We start from the raw sequence: 20,543 nt of genomic DNA on the forward strand, positions 1-20,543 counted from the left end.
TGAATATTGGTGTTATCTAGAATGTCGAGGCGAATACCAGAGCCGGCCCAGAGTATTTAATGGCCAGGGGTAAATGATGCTGGCTTTATTTTTTACTGATTATTTAACATAGACAATCAAGCTAGCCTATTTTTAGCAACGTACCGACATCACTGGAGGATACATCATGGTCAGGAATGATTAACTTCATCAATTCCAATTTAACTTAGCAGAATGCGCTGTTTATTTTTATGTGTGCAAGTTCTTGGGTTTTAATTTTCTTCTTCTTAACACAATTCTATCCTAGTTCCAGAAGAAGGCTTCTTGTTGGGCTGTGTATTTGCAATTGCGGATTACCCAGAGCAGATGTCTGACAAGCAGCTGCTGGCCACCTGGAAAAGGGTGAGATGGTGCCTGGGAGAAGTAAACCGTTGTATTTGATTGAAAGGTTTTCTTTGTGAATGTAGAGCTCACCATGTCCCTTCCGCTGCACTCACTGAGACGTATTTATGTGTTGTGAATATATTGTGGGCATTTTTATTATTAACATTGTCCTTGGGCAAATTTCTTTTCTTGGCTTTAGTTTTCTTAGGTATATAAGGATGTTGGCCCTTGTCATTTTTAGGATTCTTTTCAGCTCTGAAATGCTAAGGGGTACTAATTAGTTGTGTATGACTGGCGGTTTTCAGTGACATAGGATAGTAGCCATCAACTTATATGTATCTTAATCATTTCTGTTTCTCTAAGGCTAGTGCTAGAAAAATACCAGAATCTTGAGGTTGGAAGGGACCTTAACATTTTTCTAGTACAGTTGTGGAACTGAAGTCTGTCTGTTATTTTGCATTGTTTTCCTTACAATACCACAAATCAAAACTGAGTTGAATTTTTTTAAATGGAGTTTAAGTATGTTTCAAATACATGTTAAATGCACATTCAGAATGTTGTAAATTTTTTGTTAAGCTGAGGGATTTATTCATCCAGCTGGCATTTGAACCCCTGCTATGTGCCAGGCATGCTGCAAGGCCGAGGGGACATACAACTAAACAGACACTCTGAGAACACTATAGACAGGTGATTATAAGGCAGTATGGTGGGTGCAAGGATGGTGATAGGAACAGGATATTGGGAGAGCTCTGAGAAAGGACTTTCACTAACCCATTGGGCTTGGGAAGAGTCTCCTGGGAGAGGTGATTCCTGAATCAAGTGTTAAAGGATAAATGGGAGTCCAGGGTAGGTGGAAGGATTTTCCAGTGTAGAAGCAGTACAAGCAGAGACATGTGATGGAAGAAATTGCTGGGGGGGAGCGATGAGGTATGAGTTCCTCAGTGGTGGAGTATGAGGTGTGGGGACAAGAGACAAAGGCACACCAGATCTTCTAAGGCCTTATGTCTATGCCATATTAGAGAATTTGGACTCTCCTCCCCCTAGTCTTTAAAGCATACAGGAAAGGGGAAGGGTAAAGTGGTCCAGTGTACTTTTTGGATAGTGAAATACTGAATTTGAGGGAGGCCAGATGACAACTGTTGACAGGAGGGAGGGGAAAGAAGCATATTTGAGAATTCAAGTGCAGAAATTAAAAAAAAAAAGACATGTTAGAAGGTAATGTTGAGAAACTATCCTAAAAAGTAGAACAAAAGTCAAGGATATGAAAGATAGTAGAGAAAAGATTTTCTGTTTCTTTGGTTGTTTTTTTAAAAGACAGATAGCTCAAGGGATCCAACATTAAAAAACGAGTTTTGGAGCAGAGAAAACAGGTAAGAGGATTATGAAACTAAATAGCTTACAGCTGAAGGACATGAGTTTCCAGAGTGGAAGGGAATGAAGAGACAGCAACTTCAAGGTGCCGTGAAAGTTCAGGACGCTTTAGGGAAAGACATGTCTAAAGCTCAGTAGAGAAGAACGTTAAATGATCAGGAATCAAGATGGTTTCGGGCATCTCAAACACAGATACTTGGAAGCTAGAAGCCAGTCAAGTAATTTCTTCAAAGTTCTGACGGAAAATAATTTCCAACCTAGAATAATATATCCAGCTTTCCAATCAAATGGGAGTGTAGAATAAAGGTATTTCCAGAATTCCAAGGTCAAAACATTTACTTACCTCCCATGTACCCTTTCTTGGGAAGCTATTGTGCCAGAAAAGAGGAAGACAGGGTATCCAGGAGGGGGATCTGACACAGATGCAAAGGGAATTCCTAGGATGCAGGTGAAGGGAAATCCCAAATAGATGTGACAGTAGGACTAGAGAATAGCCAGTCAAAGTTGGAGCAGAAAGACAGAATTCTGCGAGGGATAGCACAGGTGAAAAATGATACTGATAGATTACTGGATATATTTTAACGTATTGAGAAGAAATGTACTGTATTAGTTATTTATTGCTGTGTAACAGATTACCCCCAAACTTAACTGACTTAAAACAACATCATTTATTGTCTCATAGTACCTCACCTGGGTCAGAAATCCTGGTGTGACTTGGCTGGGTGGTTGTGACTCATAGTCTCTCATGAGGTAGTCAGGGTATTGGCGGGGACCACAGTAATCAAAGGCTCGACTCAGGCTGGAGGATCCACTTCCTAGATGGCTTGCTCATGTGGCACTTGGCAGGAGGCCTCAGTTCCTCACCCCTGGGCTCCCCGTAGTGCTGCTGGAGTACTCCTGTGATATGGCAACTTCCCCCAGAGTGACTGTTCTAAAACGGAGAGCAGAGAGGAAGCCACAGTGTCTTTTATGACTTAGTCTTGGAAGTCACACATCGTTGTTCCCACCATATCTGTTCATTGAAAGTAAGTCACTAGGTCTAATCCATACTAGAGGCTAGAGAAATTAAGAGCTCTGGCTCTTAAGGGGAGGAGCATCAGAGAATTTGTGGTCATGTTTTTAAAGCAGCACATGTACACCTCTTTGACGAGCTTGGGAATGAAATAGTAGGTACATGGAAAACTAAGAAGATGGCAGGTAGGAAGGCTTGGGGAAGAGGAGGAGGCAATTATTAACACCAGGGAAAACATAACTTTGTACAGGAAAAGAGCTTTAATCTTATTATGCTAGATTAAACTGTGCAGCTAAGCTACATTGTATTAAATCACTGAAGAGGGATTGAATAAGAATTGGGATATAACTAACTTAGGAAGCCTAGGGGAAGGGAACCAGGGAAGTGAGTGTGTGTGTGTGTTGGGTGGGAGGATGGCTTTGAAAAAACTAAATATTTTCTTAGTAGGAAGGCAATAGATAATATCTAAAACTGAAATAACGGAGCTCTAGGCATTAGTGAGCTAAAATGGACTGGTATTGGCCATTTTCAGTCAGACAGTCATAGCCTACTATGCTGGGAATGACAACTTCAAGAAGAATGGTGTTGCATTCATCGTCAAAAAGAAAGTTTCAAGATCTATCATGACGTACAGCGCTGTCAGTGATAGGATAATATCCATACACCTACAAGGAAGACCAGTTCATACGAATATTATTCAAATTTACGCACCAACCACTAGGGCCAAAGATGAAGAAATAGAAGTTTTTATCAGCTGCTGCAGTCTGAAATTGATCGAACATGCAATCAAGATGCATTGATAATTACTGGCGACGGGAATGTGAAACTTGGAAACAAAGAAGAGGGATCAGTAGTTGCAAAATAAGGCCTTGGTGATAGAAACAATGCCGGAGATCGAAGGATAGAATTTTGCAAGACCAGCGACTTCTTCCTTGCAAATACCTTCTTTCAGCAACATAAACAGCAACTATACACATGGACGTCACCAGATGGAACACACAGAAATCAAATTGACTACATCGGTGGAAGGAGACGATGGAAAAGCTCAATATCATCAGTCAGAACAAGGCCAGGGGCCGACTGTGGAACAGACCATCAACTGCTCATATGCAAGTTCAAGCTGAAACCGAAGAAAATCAGAGCAAGTCCACGAGAGCCAAAATATGACCTTGAGTGTATCCCACCTGAATTTAGAGACCATCTGAAGAATAGACTTGACACACTGAACACTAGTGACTGAAGACCAGGCAAGTTGTGGAATGACATCAAGGACATCATCCATGAAGAAAGCAAGAGGTCACTGAAAAGACAGGAAAGAAAGAAAAAACCAAGATGGATGTCAGAGGAGACTCTGAAACTTGATCTCGAACGTTGAGCAGCTAAAGCAAAAGGAAGAATTGATAAAGTAAAAGAAGCGAATGGAAGATTTCAAAGGGCATTTTGAGAAGACAAAGTAAAGTATTATAATGACATGTGCAAAGAGCTGGAGATGGAAAACCAAAAGGGAAGAACACGCTCAGCATTTCTCAAGCTGAAAGAACTGAAGAAAAAATTCAAGCCTTGAGTTGCAATAGTGAAGGATTCTATGGGGAAAATATTAAACGACGCGGGAAGCATCAAAAGAAGATGGAAGAAATATGCAGAGTCATTATACCATAAAAGAATTAGTCGGTGTTCATCCATTTTAAGAGGTGGCATATGATCAGGAACCGATGGTACTGAAGGAAGAAGTCCAAGCTGCTCTGAAGGCATTGGCGAAAAGCAAGGCTCCAGGAATTGATGGAATATCAATTGAGATGTTTCCACAAACAGATGCAGTGCTGGAGGTGTTCACTCATCTATGCCAAGAAATACGGAAGACAGCTTCCTGGCCAACTGACTGGAAGAGATCCATATTTATGCCTATTCTCAAGAAAAGTGATCCAACCGAATGTGGAAATTACAGAACAATATCATTAATATCACACACAAGCAAAATTTTGCAGAAGATCATTCAAAAACGGCTGCAGCGGTATATCGACAGGGAACTGTCGGAAATTCAGGCCGGTTTCAGAAGAGGACGTGGAACCGGGGAAATCATTGCTGATGTCAGATGGATCCTGGCTGAAAGCAGAGAATACCACAAGGATGTTTACCTGTGTTTTATTGACTATGCAAAGGCATTCTGCTGTGTGGATCATAACAAGTTATGGATAACATTGCGAAGAATGGGAATTCCAGAACACTTAATTGTGTTGATGAGGAACCTTTACATAGGTCAAGAGGCAGTTGTTCGGACAGAACAAGGGGATACTGATTGGTTTAAACTCAAGAGAGGTGTGCTTCAGGGTTGTATTCTTTCACCATACCTATTTAATCTGTATGCTGAACAAATAATGCAAGAAACTGGACTATATGAAGAAGAGCAGGGCATCAGGATTGGAGGAAGACTGATTAACTACCTGCATTATGCAGATGACACAACCTTGCCTGCTGAAAGTGAAGAGGACTTGAAGCACTTACTAATGAAGATCAAAGACCACAGCCTTCAGTATGCATTGCACCTCAACATAAAGAAAAAAAAAAAAAATCCTCACAACTGGACCAACGAGCAACATCATGAGAAACAGAGAAAAGATTGAAGTTGTCAAGGATTTCATTTTACTTGTATCCACAATCAACAGCCATGGAAGCAGCAGTCAGGAAACCAAAAGACATGTTGCATTGGGTAAATCGGCTGCAAAGGACCTCTTTAAAGTGTTGAAAAGCAAAGATGTGACCCTGAAGACTAAGGTGCGCTTGACCCAAGCCATGGTACTTTCAATCACATCATATGCATGTGAAAGCTGGACAGTGAATAGGAAGACTGAAGAAGAATTGATGCCTTCGAATGGTGGTGTTGGCAAAGAATATTGAATATACCATGGACTGCCAAAAGAACGGACAAATCTGTCTTAGAAGAAGTTCAACCAGAACGTTCCTTCGAAGCAAGGATGGCGAGACTGCATCTTTTCATACTTTGGACATGTTGTCAGGAGGGATCAGTCCCTGGAGAAAGACATCATTCTTGGCAGAGTACAGGGTTAGCAGAGAAGAGGAAGACCCTTAACGAGGTGGATTGACACAGTCGCTGCAACAATGAGCTCAAGCATAGCAGCGATTGTGAGTATGGCTCAGGACTGGGCAGTGTTTCGTTCTGTTGTGATAGGGTCACTGTGAGTCGGAACCGACTCGATGGCAGCTAACAACAAGAAGTGGCACCGTAGTGGTGAAAGCATTGGGCTGCTAACTAAAAGATCTATGATTTGAACCCACCAGATGCTCTGTGGGAGAAAGATGTAGCAGTCTGCTTCTGTAAAGATTTACAGCTTTAGAAACGCTCTGGGGGCAGTCCTGCTCTGTCCTGTCGGGTTGCTATGAGTTAGAATTGAGTCAGTAGCCGTGGGTTTTTTAGTTAGTGGTACAGTGGTTAAGCACTCAGCTGAAAGTTTGGCTATTCAAACCCACCAGCAGCTTCATGGCGATCTGCTCCCATAAAAATTACAGACTAGGAAACCCAACAGGGCAGTTCTTCTCTGTTATATGTGGTCACCATGAGTCGAAATTGACTCTACAGTACACAACAATAAAACTGAAATAAAAAATAGCATAAGACATGCTATTTATATTAGTAAATACAAGAAAAAGAGCTGAATGTGATTGCTTCTGGGGAATGAAAAATGGGGCAAGATAGGAAACTGCTGATTTTGTCACACCTTATTAAACTATGTTTGTGAATAAACCCACTGCTGTTGAGTCGCTTCCGACTCATAGCGACACTATAGGACACGGTAGAACTGCCCCACAGGGTTTCCAAGGAGTGCCTGGTAGATTCGAGCTGCCGACCTTTTGTTTAGCAGCAATAGCTGTTAACCACTATGCTACAAGGGATCCTTGTTTATGAATAGTTGTAATAAAAAAGAAAAATTGAAAAAGTAGCAAATTGATTTTTTTGGTATTGGGTGGTTTTTATTAATTTATTTTAAAAGTTACGTAGAGTAAAATCTCCCCCCTTTTTGTTTGGTGTAGTTTTTTTTTTTTTAATGAAGGCATAGTGCCATCTAACAACCACAGTCAGGATACAAAACAGCTCCCTCACCCCTAAAAACTTAATCTGTTTTAAAAACAAATCTTTGTGCTCGAAGACATTTTTAGTTGTCACATCTAGGTGAGGTGCTACTGGCCTCTGGTGGGTAGAGGTCAGGGATGCTGCCAAATATCGTACAGTACACAGGACAGCTCTCACAATAAAGAATTATCCGGTCCAAAATGTTAGTAGTGTTGAGGCTGAGAAACCCTGTTTTAGAAGAGCTTTTCCAACTTTGTTCTCTTTCCTCCTGTAAATTCAAATTAAATGAGGGTTGGAGTTCATTTTATAGTTTTGGATAGAATAGTCTGTAAATACAACTGATACATATTTGTTATACTTTGGGGAAGTACACTAAAAATATATACGGGATGGGTTCTTTTTTTAATAGGTGTCTTATTTGAAATTATACTTCTATACTCTTCTCCTGAGTACTTGAAATTGATTACAACTTTGGGTGTTTTGTATGTCTAGATCATTCAAGCACACGGAGGCACTGTGGATCCCACGTTCACTAGTCGGTGTACACACCTTCTTTGTGAAAGTCAAGTCAGTAGTATGTATGCACAGGTGAGCAAAATAGTCTAAGCTGTGACTCTGAGCAAAGTCTTTGTTTTTAGTTGTCACTTTATTTTTTGTTGTTGAGAATATACACAGCAGAACATACAGCAAGTCAGTTTCTCCACATACAGTTCGGGGACATTGATTACCTTCTGAGTTGTGCAACCATTCTCATCCTCCTTTTCTGAGTGTTCCTCCCCCACTAACGTAAACTCACGGCCCCCAGGCTTCCTATCTAATCTTTCAAGTTGGGGTCGTCAGTTTGATCCCGTATAGACAGATCTTAAAAGAGCACAATACTCAAGGATATACTTTTTTCATATAAAATCTTAAGATCCTCGTGATTATTGTTTTTGGAAAGGACTTTATTCTATCTCTCAAAATAGGAAAATCGCTTCTTATTAATTTTCATTGATTTTTTGGTAGGATAGACACCTTTGTGGATCCCAGACCTTTATGTCTTTGAGAGATGGAGAAAGAAAGGAAAAATTCCTGGGTAGACACTCTTTCCAATCAGTGTCAAAGAAGCACTGAGTAAATGGTGGGTAGAAGTGAGATTTCCTACTGTTGTGAAACTTTGCGAGCAAGCACCTGAAAGGGGAGGATACCTTACAGAGCTTCCCTTAAACTCTCCTGGGACATAAGCTTTCTCCTCAATATGACCTCTTCTTATCCGCTGTAAAGGAGTCCTGGTGGCATAGTGATTAAGCACTTGGCTGCGAACTGAAAGTTTGACGGTTCAAACCTACCAGCCACTCTACAGGAGAAAGATGTGGCAGTCTGCTTACTTAAAGGTTTACAGCCTCAGAAACCCAGTCGGGGCAGTTTTACTCTGTCCTGTAGGGTTGCTGTGAGTTGGAATCGACTTGATAGCAATGGGTTTGGAACAGGTTTTTGTCCCCTGAAGTTCCATTTTTCTCTTAAAAATTTCTTATTTGGGGACAGACTGATGTTAACGTGTATGTGATAAACAACCTCAGAGAGACCACTCTTAGGAATATAACCATTGACTGGATCCACTTTCCAACTAAAAATGTAGAAATACTTGTGAGGTTTTTTCCCCTATGGTTATTTTAGGCCAACAACTATGTTTTTTATATCTTGTTATATATGGGGCCCTCTGTGTTCTTAAGGAGTCCCTATGTGATGCAGACGGTTGAGCGCTCAGGTACTAACCAAAAGGTTGGCTGTGTGAATCCATCCAGAGGTGCCTCCGAAGGAAGGTCCAGGATCTACTTCTAAAGATCTTAGCCGTCGGAAACCCTACAGAGAGCAGTTCTGCTCTGAAACACACGGGGTGGCCGTGGGTCAGAACCAACTTGACAGCAACTTTTTTTTTTTCTTTCTGTGTGCTTATGGGAGAATTTCAGTTTTCATGATTATAACTGTTACCTCACGTTATAATTAAAGTAACTTTTAACGTTGTTGTAAAACTTGTTACTTTTTTTACTCTTTTGCTGGTTCTTATATATAGATAATAAAATTTTGAGACTGTATTAAAATTAACCAGTTACATGTTTTAGTTTGTTACGTTAATAAACTGAGTGTTAAACTTCATGAAATAGTTTTATTTCTGGGATTTCTAATAAAGATAGCATTGTAGTTACACAGCTTTACAATTTTGTATTTAATCCTGACACACAAAAAAAGAACAAACCTCTAATTTTATGTTCATAGGCGATAAGAGAAAGGAAGAGATGTATCACAGCACACTGGCTAAATACAGTCTTTAAAAAGAAGAAAATGGTGCCGCCTCATCGAGCCCTTCATTTTCCAGTGGCATTCCCACCAGGAGGAAAGCCGTGCTCACAGCATGTAAGGCAGAATTGTTTAGTTTTATTTTTTAATAATTATTTTTCTTCGGCAAATAATCACGTGCTGACTTGACATCTCTTATTATCTTCCGAGTTGGTGTGTTTCTGTGTATTTTGGCCTAGTTTCTAAGTGCCTTGAGCATAGTAGATTTGTCTTAACTTCCTTTATTCCCCAGTAACAATCACAGCATCCTGCAGCTAGTAAGATATTTGACTGACTCTCCACTGTAAGGTTCAACTTTATCAATACTTGTGGGTCCTCCCACTCAAATGATGTCAAAATTAGGATCAGTGAGGTGAATGAAGAACTGACTGTTGTCTATATGCTTAACAAAATAACTTCATTAAAATGATCCAGCAATGTCATGTTTATACAGAATAGGCCTTCCTACATTTGATATCTCGTTTTTTTTTCCCCTCCCTACAAGGGCTATGTATGTAACATTTTAACCATTAAAGTATTTTGGTCTTAAAATTCTTAAGGGTGATATTACTAAATGTGTCCCTTAATGCCAGAGAATGAATATATATAAATATATATATGCTGAAAAATTAGCCTTTGAAAACCCTATGGAGCACGGTTTTACTGTGACACATTTGGGATCACCATGAGTTAAAATCGCCTTGACAGAACCTGGAAGGATACATATATTAACTAAAAAGTAAGTGAAGTAGTGCTTGGATTTGAATTTGTCTTTGTTTTTTACCCTATTTTTTGCTTAGATTATTTCCGTGACTGGATTTGTTGATAGTGACAGAGATGACCTAAAGTTAATGGCTTACCTGGCAGGTGCCAAATATACGGGCTATCTGTGCCGCAGCAACACAGTCCTCATCTGTAAAGAGTAAGCGATATTTTGAAACTATATTTAATCTTAAATTTATGCACAATATTGTGGCTTTTTTTAACAGCTCTGTAGTTCTTATTATTTGTGGTTTTGTGGTAGAAATTTAAATATTAATGTAAAAATCTATTAAAAGAATGGTAATGCTATTCATGGTAATGTTAGCAGAAATACCTGTAAAACATTTGTATTAATTAAATTAGATGAGTTGGTGTGAATTAAGGAAATTTAATGAAACAAGTCAATAGTAAGGTAAACATAAGACTAAGAGAAATTGTATTTACGTAGCCTCATAGTCCAGTGTGAGGACTGAAGTGTACATTTAATTACCAAGCAGTGATTACTGTCGACTTTGCTAAGATATGCCTGCCATTTCTATTATGAGAAAGTATTTTTCATTGGCTTTTGTTGAAAATAAATATAAATTTGAACAGTAGACAACACTAACATTTGAAAAATGTTTTTTCTCCAAAAAAAAAAAAGACCAACTGGGTTAAAGTACGAAAAAGCCAAAGAATGGAGGATCCCATGTGTGAATGCTCAGTGGCTTGGTGACATTCTTCTTGGAAACTTTGAAGCACTAAGACAGATTCAGTATAGTCGTTACACAGCTTTCACTCTGCAGGATCCATTTGCCCCTACTCAGCAGCTAGTTTTAAATCTGCTAGGTAAGTGAAATTGTACATCCTGTACATTTTATTTAAATAAGAAGGTACTGCAGATATGTCTGGAGTGATTCTCGTTGCGGCAATATTGAAGTAAAACTTTATTGAACTTTTCAAGAAATACAAAAGACTCCTTTTCAGTTCTTTTTCTACAAGTGTTAGAAGTGCTTCCCCCATCTTTTTTTATATACTAACCAACAAGCTTGGCTTTAGCTTTCCAATCATTTTTTAATTCATTTCTTGTTTTCTTTTCACACTCTTTCTTCCTCTTCCCCATTCTGCCCAGGGCTTTTTGTTGGGTTTTTTTGTTTGTTTTTGAGTAGGCTCAAGATGACGGAACATTTAGAAGCCTTTTTACTCTTGTTTCTCAAGCCAGTTATCCTTCATACAAAATGCCACCTACACTGCGAAACCCATTTCCTGCTCTCTTTCTATTTCAAATTAGAATTGCTGTCTTTTCCTCTTTGTCATTGTAGTATGTTGATTGAATTGCTGTTACATCATGGGTATCCTTATGCCGTACATGATAGGTAGTTGTGTGCGTGCCTGCTACTCCTTTCCATTATATAAAACCTCCCTGAGCTTTTACCACCCTTGTTGGATACACTACAACACAAAATTTTAATTCTGCATTTACTGAATTCAACATGACTCGAAAATGACCATTCAAGCACAGCTTTAATAGCTCCCTTTTAAGGGCAACTTTTTCATTGCTGGACAGCTTTAATCATGAGAAAGCTCTTCATTTTGACCCATAATCTGCTCTCTTTAACATACCTGTTGGTCTTACTTTAACTCTGGAACTACTGTGCAGACTACCAGTCCTTCTTTCATAGATATCCATCTTTAAGTATTTAAATATGCTCATCGTGTCTACTCTCCCCCACCAGGGTGAACATGCCTGTCCCCTCAGCCATACCTTATTTAATGTGTTGTCTTCATGGTGTCCACTCCTAGTCTTAACTGGTTTCTTAGAGGCCAGATTACGTGATATTCGGAGCTGGACACAATGTTCTAGAAATGGTCTAACCAGAAAACACACAATGGAATGATGAATACTGCTGATTTGCATATGCCACGTGCTTTGTTGTTTGCTGTTGTTTTTCTTACTGTTACTTCACACAGAAAATGTGTTACATATAGATAATATTTTACTTGCTTTGTTGTTTGCTGTTGTTTTTCTTACTGTTACTTCACACAGAAAATGTGTTACATATAGATAATAAGCTTTCATAGGGATAGCTTGTGATGTCTTATTATACTGGGAAAAAACTTAGAACTCAAGTATAATACTTACATTTATCCCTATTAAATGTTGTCAGCTTCATTACCTACATGTCTAGGTTTACCAGCCCCAGGAAAGGCTTTTACAAAAGGGCTTTTCTATTTAAACGGTGTGTTGCGGTAAAAATAACATATTTCTCTCTTTAGATGCTTGGAGAGTTCCATTAAAAGTGTCAGCAGAGTTGTTGATGGTATGTCAAATTAATAACTTTACTCTGGAATTACTGTATTACTAAAACGCAGTAGGAATATTGTATATTTAAGTTTAAAATTCTTTTGGTAATTTGTGAGCAGGATAACAAATGAAGGCTATATCTTCCTCATCTGTCATGAAATGTTTAATATACTCTGCTTTTTTCTCTTAATTATTGATGATATTATTGCAGTCGGTCAGAAATATTATTTGGGCAGAATTGGATGGAGTAGGCTTTTTTAATCCCCTGTTAAGTTTCCCTCTTATTAGCAATTCTCTAGAGAACTTGACAGAATTGTGTGATTGCTTAAAGGATAGGAGAGCAGAATAAAACCCTAATACTACTTTCTGTTTTTGCACGGGATTAGTGAGGCAAGAACTTGGTGGACAACCATTAGAAGCAATCAATTACTTTAGGTGGTCCATTACCCACTCTGCACCACAGATTAGAACTAAGGAGGTATCAGATCTAATTTAAGGAAAAGGACATGTTTTCCTAGTGTCCCAAGTTGGGTGTCACATCACATTGGTTGCGGTCTCTGATAAACTTTTCAAGATAGGCTATTCTGGACTATCCTGGAAGCTGGAATGTCATTGATTGGTATTCACAAAACTAACAAATAAGGGCTGTCTTTTGAGGAGAGGCTGTCTGCACTCTCATCTATAAAGTAGAATGAGTAGTGCATTAAGTCTTTTTAATTTTTCACCTTGAATTTCTCTGCTGTTAATAGTTACCATTTAACTGCACGTCGTCCTTGTGAGAACGGTAGTATTTTTATGGCTTATATGGTAGTAGTGTAATTTAAAGGCACTGGGTTTTTTTAAGTTTGCATAAATCCATTGTCGTCCAGTCAATTCCGAGTCACAGCCACCCTATAGGACAGAGCAGAACTGCCCCATAAGGTTTCCAAGGAACGGCTGGTGGATTCGAACTGCTGACCTTTTGGTTAGCAGCCGAGCTCTTAAGCACTAACGACAGTGTAATATGTATTTTCCGAGTATAAACTAGTAGTTATGATTGTGATAAAACATGACCACCTCTGATACTTCAGTAAAAGCAAATTTTCTCCCAATTCCTTTGGATGAAAGAAATTTTAGGGTAGCTTCCAAGATCAAGGTGGGAAAGTAGTCACCAGAGATTTTCCCCAACCACATGGCTTATATTCTGAAATCATTTTAGGGGCTGAGGATGTTGATTTCTCTTGTGACTTTGTGTCTGTAGTTGAAGTTGAACATCTAAGAGACTAAGAGGCTGATTTACCTTTCTGTATATCCCACCATTGGCTTCTGTCATTGCTGCCAGTGACCTAAATGTGATAGTTCAGATTTCTCAGAAAAGAGTATTAGCAGAGGCTTCCTGACAAAACTGGAAAAAAGCTTGACTCGTTCTAGTGGTATGGAGGAGCCCAGCCTAGCTGAAATAGAGAGTTTAGGGATTTTCTTGCAGAAGTGGTAGTTAGAAAAGGTATAAACCTTCCCTCGAATTATGGAAAGCTTGATTCTCCATGTTTGAAGCTGTTGATAGATGTTAGATAGTTTATGTAAATATGCTTATATTTATTTTGGTTGTCTGGATATGGCAGCAGTATTTAGAAAATGTAAGCGGTAACTAAGATGCATTAATAAGATCAAGAGGTGGTTATTTTAAATAATAAAACTTATACAACTTAAATGTCTTTTTAAAAAGAAACCGTGAGTTTAAAATTTGCAGAAGGGATGAACAAGGCCTAGGAGCAAAATGGAGAAGCTGACTGCCAGGTTCCTACATGGCAGAACTGTCTTCTTCCTTCCGTCTTTTTCTTGCATGCCATGGCTTTCTGCTCCCAGGTCAGGGCTTCCAGCTGTTTCCAGAACATGGACACTGTTGCTGAGAAGCAGGTTGTAGGTTTCAGCACCTTGTTTTGCTCTTAGTAACGTTATTGATCGGATTGTCATGTAATATCTTTTATGCCATCTCAAAGGAGAAATTTCTGGTTCAGGATTAATCTTTTTTAGAAGGATGTAATTGCAGTGATTCTGTGTTCCAAACTGAGACATAAAGCAAAATGTTTGAAGTAGAATTGCTCTCAAAAGTTCAGAGTTGAGGTGTAAATATGTAACATGAGGTAAGGAAAAGATGAAGACATTTTGAAGAAATTGATAGGATTTGGTAAATAGAAAGGAAGACTAAAGAATGATAACGGAGATGCACTGGAATAAACGTCAGGTTCTGGCTTGCTTTATCCATCTTTTTAGGCAAGTGCTAGTTCTCTCTGATGAAGAGCTTGATTGTTGTAGAGGACCAGATACTTTATTTTATACATAAATCTTTTAGAAGCTACTGCGTTGCTTGGGAAACTACTGATTTAAATAAACAATAATACTTTAATTGCAGGGTGTAAGATTACCTCCCAAACTGAAACAGAATGAAGTAACTAATATCCAGCCTTCTTCCAAAAGAGCCAGGTATGAAAAATTAGCTGCTTCTTTTTTTTTTTGTATGAGTGGTTATCTTTCACAGATCTGTTTTAGAAAACTGGCAGCAACTGGGGAAAGTTTCTTAAAACTTTCACAGTAATTAGAATTTGAAAGGGATTTGCTTTTTGTTTGCTTCACAACTTTATTGTGATCATGTCCCAATTTATTGCTGGAGACAACTGGTGAATGATGAGAAGCCAATGTCTTTTTTTTTTCTTTGAAACTTTTTCTTCAAGTAGAATGTTACCCAGAACCCCTAGCATGTAAAACATAAGCTGCTGTGGTTGAAATGGTGTGTGAAGTCTAGAATCCCAGGCTCTGACACATCCCACGGAACCCTAGGTCTCTGCAGCCAACTGTTTAAACACCGCTAGTCTAGGTGTGCTGAGAGAATGTCCTCGGTGGGAAATCCTCTCAGGTTTGTTCCATTTGCCAGTGTGTGGTGAGGAGGAGGTATAGGACCACACTAACTGTGGTGGGAAGGAGGCCTGCACCCTTTTGGAGTCTGGTATGTCGACACTGCAGGCTGCATGCTGACTTCAGCTCCATGTGTGCGCTCAGCTGTGGAAGATGTGGTTGGCCAGGACTAGTTAGTTAGGAAATCTTGCTTGTAATTTAATTAGTAAGGCTTGGCAAATAGAGGAACAGATCAAAGAAGCTTTGTTTCTTTTCTTGATTTTATAAGTCTTATTCCAAACTGTATTTGGTGCAGTACTGTTTAACTGCCTAAAATTTAAGTTTCTTCATCTTTTTTAAGTTTCCTCATCTTTTTTTCTCTTCTCTGCTCATTATCTTTCCTTCCTTCTGTTCCCTGCATCCAGAACACAAACGGAATTGTTGGATTCTTTGTCAGATCCTAATTATGTGGTTATATTTGTTTAAGGCTATGATCAAAATGCCACAAATTTTTGCAAAGAATTTATCTGCACTTTCTCATTTAAATATAAGCTGAAAAATATGATTTGAAAAGATTCAAGGTAAATATGAAAGACTGAGAAGTTTAAAATGTATGCTTGAGTAAAACAGTGTCTTTTATCCTGGACATCTGGTGGAGGACAAAAGGCTAGAATTCTAGAAAGAAGTACAGGATGCTGTAGGGACACTCCTCTTAGCTTGCTTGTATCACCAATTATGGGGATGTTCAGTATCAGAGCAAGGAATGGGTAAAGTCATAAAAGATTATTTTAAAAACTTGATGGAAAAGTTAAGAGTCGCTACTAGTAATGGTTAAGCTAGCAAAATAAGTGAAATGTAAAAGGCTAACCTTAATATTTGCCTTCTTTTCAATATGCCTGTTTTTCCTCTTCATTGGGAGGGAGATTGATGAGGAACAGGGGAGTACTAACTTCTATCAGCAGCTAGTTAAATACTTCCCTTGGAGCTTTCAAATATACTGTTGTTTTGGGGGGGGGGCCGGGGATGACTACATAAATGGTGCAGAATCACACAGAAAGGACCGGTAACTCATTGGATTTCCCTCTAAGGAAAACCATGCACACTTAACGTTCTTAAAGCTTATTAAAATCTTCCTTTGTTTTTTAAATAAGATTTTTATTTTAGGTGAATAATAAAATCATCGTGTTTATTTATTTTATAGGATTGAAGATATACCACCTCCCACTAAAAAGTTAACACCAGAATTGACCCCTTTTGTGCTTTTCACTGGCTTTGAGCCTGTCCAAGTTCAGCAGTACATTAAGGTGAGCTTTTATTCTACTTCGTACAAGAATTTTTAGCAGTGTACCTTTCTCTATATATCTGCTTTGGGATAGCAGTTTATTAAACTAATGTTTAATCAGGAATATCTTATTAAAATAGACTTTATAGTGTGTATTTATGAAGTATTTGTAGTAGTATTTAGGTAATAAATAGACATTAGATTGTGAATATATTCCCACCTTGTTCTGTGCTATATTTCATATTTAGATATTTGGTTTCTTTTTTTAATTTTTTTAGCTTAATTTTTATAAAATATACCTAGCCAAAAATTCGCCATTTTAACCATTTTTAAGTGTACAATTCAGTGACAGTAATTACATTTACCATGTTGTGCAACTATCACTACTGTCCATTTCCTAAAGTTTTTAACACCCCACACAGAAGCTCAGTACCTTTTGAGCAATACCTCCCATTCGACCTCCTACCAGCCCTCAGTAATCAGTAGTAAACTTTGGTCTTTATGCATTTGCCTATTCTAGATATTTCATATAAGTGGGATCATATAAAATATGTCCATTTGTTCTGGCTTATTTCACTCAGCATAACGTTTTCCACCCTTATCCTTGTCATTGCATGTATCAGAACTTCAGTTCTCTTTTTGGTTGGATAATATTCCATTGTATGGGTAGACCACATTTTGTTTATCTGTTTGTACACAGACACTTGGGCTATTTCTACCCTTTGGCTTTTGTGAATAGTGCTACCATGAACATTGGTATACAAGTATCTATTTTAGTCTCCGATTTCAGTTCTGTTGGGTATATACCTAGAGTGAGATTGCTGGATCATGCGATAATTCTGTGTTTAAATTTTTGAGGAACTGCCAAACTGTTATCTTTTATATCTATCTATGTATATATTTTGGATTGTGGTAAATATATATGTAACAAATCATTTGCCTTGGCAACATTTTTCATGTGTACAGTTCATTGGCATTAGTTATGTTTATCATGTTGTTCAACAATTAACATAATCAGTTTCCAGATTTTCACATCACCCTTTAACAGAAGCTCAGTGTTCCCCTTTCCCCCCTCTCTTTCTTGCCCCTGGTAACCGCTGATAAACTTTGGTCTCTAGACATTGGCCTATTTGTCTTAGTCATCTGGTGCTGCTGTGATACCACAAGTGGATGGCTTTAACAAAGAGAAATTCATTCTCTCACAGTCTAGTAGGCTGCAAGTCCAAGTTCAGGGTGTCAGCTCCAGGGGAAGGCTTTCTCTTTTGGCTCTGGAGGAAGGTCCTTGTCATCATCAATCTTTCCCTGATCAAGGAGTTTCTCAGGCACAGGGACCGTGGGTCTAAAGGATGTGTTCTGCTCCCAGTGCTTTTTTCTTGGTGGTATGAGGTCCGCATGTCTCTCTACTCATCTATCTCAATCTGAAAAGAGATTGGCTCAAGACACTGTTTGATCTTGTAGATCTCATCAGTATAACTGCGGCTAATCCATCTCATTAACATCGCAGTGATAGGATTTACAACGCACAGGGAAATCACATCAGATGACAAAACGGTGGACAATCATGCAATACTGGGAATCATGACCTAGCCAGGTTGACAGATATTTTGGGGGGACACAATTCACTTCATGACATCACCTTTGGCCCCCCAAAATTCATGTCCTTGCCACATGTAAAACATATTCACCCCATTCACTATCCTAGAAACTTATGAAATCGTATCACCCTTTGTGACTGACTTAGTTAACTCAGCATGTTTTCCATGTTCATGCATGTTATAGCGTGTAATAGAACTTCTTTTCTCCTTATGGCTGAGTAATATTCCATTGTATGTATGTACCATATTTTGTTTACACATTCATCTGTTGACATTTAGGGGGTTTCCACCTTTTGTTGTGAATAGTGCTGCAATGCAGACTGTTTCCAGCAGTGGCTTTACCATATTATATTCCCATCAGGCAATGCATGAGAGTTTCAGTTCCTCCTCATCCTCACCAACACTTGTTAGTTTCTGTTTTTCTGATATTAGCCATCCTAATGGGGTGAAGTGGCATCTCATGGTTTTGATTTCCATTTCCCTAGTGACTAATGATGTTGATCATCTTTTCATGTGCTCTTTGGCCATTTGACTACTTGCATTCTTATTAGTGGAAAAATATGATTAAGAAGGGTAGACTGTGTTTTAAATATAAATAGAATTATCTTTGTAGTCGTACTAACATTTGCAAAGCTACTCGAATGTCATTTTAATAAACATGTTTGGCCTAAAAGAGTGACTGTACCTTTTAGAGTTCTGTTTAGACTATAGTTTTTTTGGGTAGGGTTAGGTCAAAAGGGGGTTTGTTTATTTGTTTAGAGAATAAATGGGAACAGAATTTAAAATTTATGTTTTGAAATAACAGCCCAAGAGATAGTAGAATTATGTTTTGTTTCTGTATGGGTTTGGGGGGGGAGGGGGCAGGGGGGTGCTGACCTGTATCACATTGGATGTCATATACTTTGCTTCTGATTTTTTCTTTAAGGAAAAGAAAAAATTATAAATGCTGCTATTATAAATTTAGTACAATTTAATTTTTCTACCGTGAAATCTTAGCATAGTTGTTAAGAGGCCTTTTTTTAATATGTTCTTGTCTTTTCAGTCAATTTTTATGCTATCATTTTTTAAAAATAGAGATAGTTTGTTATTGTTCCTCATTAATACCAGTTTCAGTATAGCAGCAAGTCTGGGCATATTTACTCTTTACCATGAAATGAGTGGCATCATTCTTGAGTTGTTATTTATTCTTAAAGGTAATCATTTCTATGTGGTGGAGAATTCATGTTCTGATCTTGATTCATCATTCATTATAGATATGGCCCTATAGATTTTTTACTTTGTTATTTCTGATCTAACTATTCTATGTCACTTCTAGAAACTCTACATTCTTGGCGGTGAGGTTGCTGAGTCTGTGCAGAAATGCACACATCTTATTGCCAGCAAAGTGACCCGCACTGTGAAGTTTCTGACAGCGATTTCTGTAGTAAAGCACATAGTGACTCCAGAATGGTTAGAAGAATGTTTTAAATGTCAGAAATTCATTGGTAAGTAATAGCTTCAATACTTTTATTTTTAATGCCAGGTAAACTCTTTTTTCCTCTAATTTATATCTGTCTTCATCCCAACAAACATCTAGTTTATTGTTTAAGTATTCGATAATCTCCATTGGAATTGATAAATTTATTTCATGTCCCAGCTATTCATTTGATTGATATCTTTGCACTTTACCTTAGAAATATAAAAGTTTTGGTAGTTTGAATAATTTTAGGGGAAAAAAATAAGCTCCGTATCCTTGTTTTGTTGTTTTCTTATTAATATATTTTATTTGGAAATGTGGATGCAAAATGACAGTATTTTGTTTTCTGTTGTAGAATATGGTTTTTTTGGTTAAATAAATATACTTAAATGTTTCTAGAGCCTTGTCTAAGTATAAAATGAATATAAAATCCAAATGATTTTTTTCCCCATAAAAGCTATATAGCCAAAGTAGTGCGTACTATTATCAGAAGAAATAACAGTGGCATCCTTTATATGCAGAATTGGTATTCCTAACCCACCATCTAGGACAGGAATCTATAACCTTTTGAAAAGTGCATCGTTAGTCTTTATCTGGCCACTTGCTTGGGTGGGAGCCGGTTCAAGAGGCTTATTGTTATAGACCAATGGAACAGAATTGAAACCCCAGGAGTAAATCCATCCACCTGTGGACGACTGATCATTGACAAAGGGTTGAAGTCCATTAAATGGGAAAGAGATAGTCTCTTTAACAAATAAAAAAAAAAACAAATAGTACTGGCAAAACTGAATATCCTTTTGCAGAAAAATGAAACTGGATTCATACCTCACACCATACATAAAAACTGAGTAATATTCCATTGTATGTAACATATTTTGTTTACCCATTCGTCTGTTGAACTTTTAGGTGGTTTCCACCTTTTGTTGTGAATAGTGCTGCAGTGCAAACTGTTTCCAGCAGCGGCTTTACCATATTATATTCCTATCAGGCAATGCATGAGGGTTACAGTTCAAAGAACTAGATATAAAACATAAAACTATAAAGTTCATGGAAGGAAACATAAGAACAAAGTTAGGGAGCCCAATTTATGGCACAGATAGACTATCAAACATAACTAAAAATGTGCAAACAGCGGAAGATAAAT

General features: G+C 38.1%; 1 protein-coding gene across 5 annotated transcripts in view; it reads left to right on the forward strand.

The window, feature by feature from the left end:
- Positions 1 to 20,543, forward strand: part of PAXIP1 (PAX interacting protein 1) — an 83,497-nt gene that overhangs the window by 51,397 nt on the left and 11,557 nt on the right. For all 5 annotated transcript variants that reach the window (XM_049862665.1, XM_049862666.1, XM_049862668.1 and 2 more), the window contains 9 exons: positions 287 to 381; positions 7,326 to 7,421; positions 9,090 to 9,227; positions 9,950 to 10,071; positions 10,555 to 10,739; positions 12,168 to 12,211; positions 14,588 to 14,658; positions 16,268 to 16,370; positions 19,259 to 19,427. In XM_049862665.1, the coding sequence (XP_049718622.1) occupies positions 287 to 381; positions 7,326 to 7,421; positions 9,090 to 9,227; positions 9,950 to 10,071; positions 10,555 to 10,739; positions 12,168 to 12,211; positions 14,588 to 14,658; positions 16,268 to 16,370; positions 19,259 to 19,427 (1,023 nt within the window). The remainder of the gene's footprint in view (positions 1 to 286; positions 382 to 7,325; positions 7,422 to 9,089; positions 9,228 to 9,949; positions 10,072 to 10,554; positions 10,740 to 12,167; positions 12,212 to 14,587; positions 14,659 to 16,267; positions 16,371 to 19,258; positions 19,428 to 20,543) is intronic.

The sequence above is a fragment of the Elephas maximus genome, chromosome 20, assembly GCF_024166365.1.
Source record: "Elephas maximus indicus isolate mEleMax1 chromosome 20, mEleMax1 primary haplotype, whole genome shotgun sequence".
In the NCBI taxonomy this organism is placed as follows: Eukaryota; Metazoa; Chordata; class Mammalia; order Proboscidea; family Elephantidae; genus Elephas; species Elephas maximus.